General features: G+C 30.8%; 1 protein-coding gene across 1 annotated transcript; it reads right to left on the bottom strand.

Moving 5' to 3' along the window:
• Positions 1 to 505: 505 nt before the first annotated feature.
• On the bottom strand, positions 506 to 2,598 carry LOC112790070 (peptide-N4-(N-acetyl-beta-glucosaminyl)asparagine amidase A). The gene has a single exon (XM_025832297.3). It carries the CDS (start codon positions 2,481 to 2,483, stop codon positions 669 to 671), a length of 1,815 nt encoding a protein of 604 aa, XP_025688082.1. The 5' UTR covers positions 2,484 to 2,598; the 3' UTR covers positions 506 to 668.
• Between the last annotated feature and the right edge of the window lie 1,473 nt (positions 2,599 to 4,071).

The raw sequence follows: 4,071 nt of genomic DNA, 5'->3' as shown, positions 1-4,071 counted from the left end.
TGGTTCAAAAACCCTTTCTATCTTTGAAATATAGTTCTATGATATGTTATAGTTGTCTGACACTTTCTTTCAAAAGTAGAGAACTTAATTTTAAACTCAATTTCAAATAATTTTCTCATACGTAAGTTAATACCTAAATTTGTTTTCAATGAATTTTAAATTAGATATTTTAGTTTCTAACCGTTTTTTTATTCTCTATAGTTTCTTAAAAATTACTCCCATAAAATAAAATGGTCTCTTAATAATCTTATAATAAAATTTGTTATGCATTTATTAAAAATTTGATTGAGAGTGATTAAGTCTAAAAAATATCATTATAAGACGAATTAGGATTCGGGAATAATACTCAAGAACTTTTAAAAAAAAATAATTTATTGAAAAATAAAGGGTCCATCTAAAATTCTTTTAGGATCGATTTTATAGTTTTCTTTTAATTTCCTAATATCCTTTACCAGGGATGCCAACAAACCTGCTATGGTGCAGAACGATAGCAGCTTAAACATTCTAGGACAACATGGAAAAATTGAAAGTTGAAACTCATAACGAATGATTACAGATTGAAAGAAATTAGGAGCACAGCCAGCACATAACTAAAGCACATAATTGCATTGCAATACGAGAGCGAAACCTTCATAAAACAAAACAGTGACAGTGCATAAAGAAGGAACTTAGAGCATAACAGGTGGTTTGTTGATAAAACCAACACCAAAACGGGATCGTCCTCTTGTGTGGCATGGATCACTGACTTTATCATATACAATAGATAAATTTGAGCTGCCAACTTTTCTAGAATAGCAAGCTTCTTCATTGCTTATGTAGCTGTAATCCTGCTTATTTTTTCCTTGTCCCACAAGGACCAAATTATTTTTAACAAGAATAGTACCCTGGCCTTCTTGAACATTCTTGAGAGAGCTCTTTGATAAACCTAAATCTGAAGTCTTCGACTTGTTCTCGTAGAATCCAAGAGTAACATTTGTAAGAGATAAAAAAGTATCATTGCCCTGATCCGTGTCGTCTTCGTTCACGTAAAGGATAAATGTTCTGAAGGTTTCATCAATAAAATTATGAGACTGTGATGGAGATTCAGAATGAACGCTGTCGTTGAAAGAGATTGTTTGATTCACAGTCTCTTTGTTACCATTGTTCCCCATTTCCATAGAATTGTTGTAAATGAAATCTTGAACCAAAGTGGTTGTGATGTTACCATAGGAGGATCTCACCCACCCAGTAGCCGAAATCGACCTACTTGTCTTTGTTAAAAAAGTTCCATTCGCTCCACTGAAGTCTGATACCAAATGTTCAACCAAAGGTTTAGCCATGTAATTGAGCACTTTCCCCTCTGTTCTACTGCTTTTACTGTCCAACCAAAGATGCAAATTTGCATCTATATACCAAACATTCACAGCATTAGTCACACTGAATCCGAATGAGTGAACCTTCCCATCTAAAATAGTCCCCAAGAAGGGGGTAATTTCGATATCATAGGTTGGAAGATCAAAGGAGCCAATCCCAGTAATGGGTCTCCACATGAGGGGATTAACACCTCCGGTGAAAATCACAGTGAATGGCCAAACTGATCCAACAAGATTATCATCAAGAGTAACCAGCACCTCCCTAAAGGCTCCGTTCACTAACGAAAGATTATTCGCATCGGAATAATCATTGGGAGGATTAGTATACCAAAACTCATCATTCTCATGAAAAGACACATAAACCTCAAGCACAGCCCTGTAAGCATTCTGGGGGATCTTGAAATTCTTCAAACTAACATCAGTGGAATTCTGGATTTGAAACCACAATCCGCCATCCAACGGAAGCTTCCTTGAAACAGGTAAGATCAGATCCGCAGGGCAACCGTTCCCAGGGGCTAAATTTCCAGATTTGGATTCATGTTCATCAGGGTAAAAGTGAATAGAGATATCAACATGGTACACCCCAGTGTATGTTTTGTCAACAAGATTTCCCATATAAACAGCAAAGGTTTGACCACTTTGCAGTAACAAAGAATGGTACCTTGTGATGTCTTTCTTGACAGTCCAAACAATTCCGGTGGGCGTAGGCTCAGCCGTGCAGCTCCGGAGAAGCTCAACGCCGCCGAGCCAAACGCCGAAAATGCGGTCGAACTGCCTTCCTTTACACGTGGCCTTCCACTCAAGGACGATTTTCGAGAACTTCTGAGAAGGGCAGTCAGAGGGAGGCGTGTAATTTGCAAGAACGGGTGGTCTGCCATATGTGTCAGCGAAGTCATGGCTTAGAACAAGGTATGAGCAGGGTTTTGTTTTGGGGAGTTCAATGGGTTTTGTCACCTCGAAGTACTCGATTGGTTGTTTAGTCTTAGAGTCGTCGGCGAGTGTGGCTTGGGGAACCAAATCTGAAGTGAGTTGCTTCATTTTGTGGAGATTTGAAGCGGAAGTTGGGTGTTGAAGAAGGAAATGCGGCAGCACGAAGAGGAAGAACAAGAGGAACACGGCATTATTGGCCATCGTGATATTGGTTTGGTTTGGTGATTTGCGACGATAATTATGCCCCCTCCTTGTTACTCTCGCGGAGGAGGAAACAAAACAACACAACGGGTATAACACAAGAAATGCTCAAGCTCCCAGCTCTTCTTAAATAAACAATTCAGTTAAGTGTACAACCTTTAATTGACATTATTTTGACCCTAGTAAATAGTGTCTTTAGGATAATATTCACTCCTTAAATCTCTCTTCAAATCAAATCAAATCAAAATCAAAATTTTAAATTTTAAATTTTAAATTTTAAAATTAACCATTCAAATTTCAAGGAAATACAATAATATTGTGTTCAATTTGAAAAATTAAAATTGAACATAAACATAAATCCTAGAACTCTAGAAGATAGGAATATGTTGTATGTTAACTATGATTTAGGAAGTGTAGAATCCGTAACTGTGAACTTGAACCTATTTTTTTATTTTAAAATAATTAAAATATGTAATTAATTAATAATAGTTATATCTTTATACGAGTATCAATAGTGTTTAGTATACGAATAGTATTTTTTAAAAATAAATATGTTAATTATAATTTAATTACATTTTTTAAATAATGAAAACAGTTTATTAATAGAAAAGATACTTATTATCTATCTATCTATACATTTCTTATATTAATGAAATCATATTTCTACGCTTAATAATAAAATTTGGCGTGATATATTTTTTAATTTGTTTTATTTTATTTTATTTATTAAATTAAATTAATTATAATAATAATTTATATCAATTAATTAATTATTTAAATCATCAAATATTAAAATAAATGTGAAAATTCAGGTGCAGTCAACTTCATATGAAGTTGATAGTTAATAGTCGTTAAATAATTTGACTAATGTAATTAAATTTTTATCTGTAGATTTTCAACTATCAACTTCATATAAAATTTACTGTACTGAATTTTCACCAAAATAAATGAATCTACGAATAAAATAAATGTTTTGTGAATTCTTTGAAAATTCTCTGATAAATAGGTAAATACATATTAGTCTAATTAACAAATAAAATTATCATCAATTTAAAATAAAATATTAATAATTTTAATTATATAAATATTGATAATGTGTCTATTAATCAATTTATTGGTCCAATTTTAGATTTTTTTATAAATAAATAATTTAAATATTTATTTATGAATATAGGTAATTTGTAGTATATTTATTATTTTTTTTTTACATATTTTATTTATACAGTAGACCAACTAAAATTGTATATATTTTATTTACTGTATAAACGAAATAAAAAATATATATATCTCGTTTACTTTAATTTATAAAATAAAAAATGATACAATTTATTATTATTTATATTCAAATTAGATAAATTTACAAGTAAAATTTAATTTGATCTACTTTAATAAAAAAATCTATATAAAAAAGATATAATTTATTATTATTTAAATTAAATTAGATTAATTTATTAGATATAATATAATTTAAATTATACAAAATAAAATTTAAAAATAAATTGGTACTATGAAACACGTTATCTATATCTAGTTCTTAAAAAATACAACTGCACAAAATTTTTATATTTTAACACCTACTATAAATATT

Source organism: Arachis hypogaea, chromosome 3 (genome assembly GCF_003086295.3).
Source record: "Arachis hypogaea cultivar Tifrunner chromosome 3, arahy.Tifrunner.gnm2.J5K5, whole genome shotgun sequence".
Lineage (NCBI taxonomy): Eukaryota > Viridiplantae > Streptophyta > Magnoliopsida > Fabales > Fabaceae > Arachis > Arachis hypogaea.
The sequence above is the reverse complement of the archived record's forward strand: the minus strand, read 5'-3'. Positions and strand labels throughout refer to the sequence as shown.

Bases quoted from the DNA above. Each gene is read 5' to 3' on its own strand.
- LOC112790070 (XM_025832297.3), bottom strand. From the start codon at position 2,483: ATGGCCAATAATGCCGTGTTCCTCTTGTTCTTCCTCTTCGTGCTGCCG.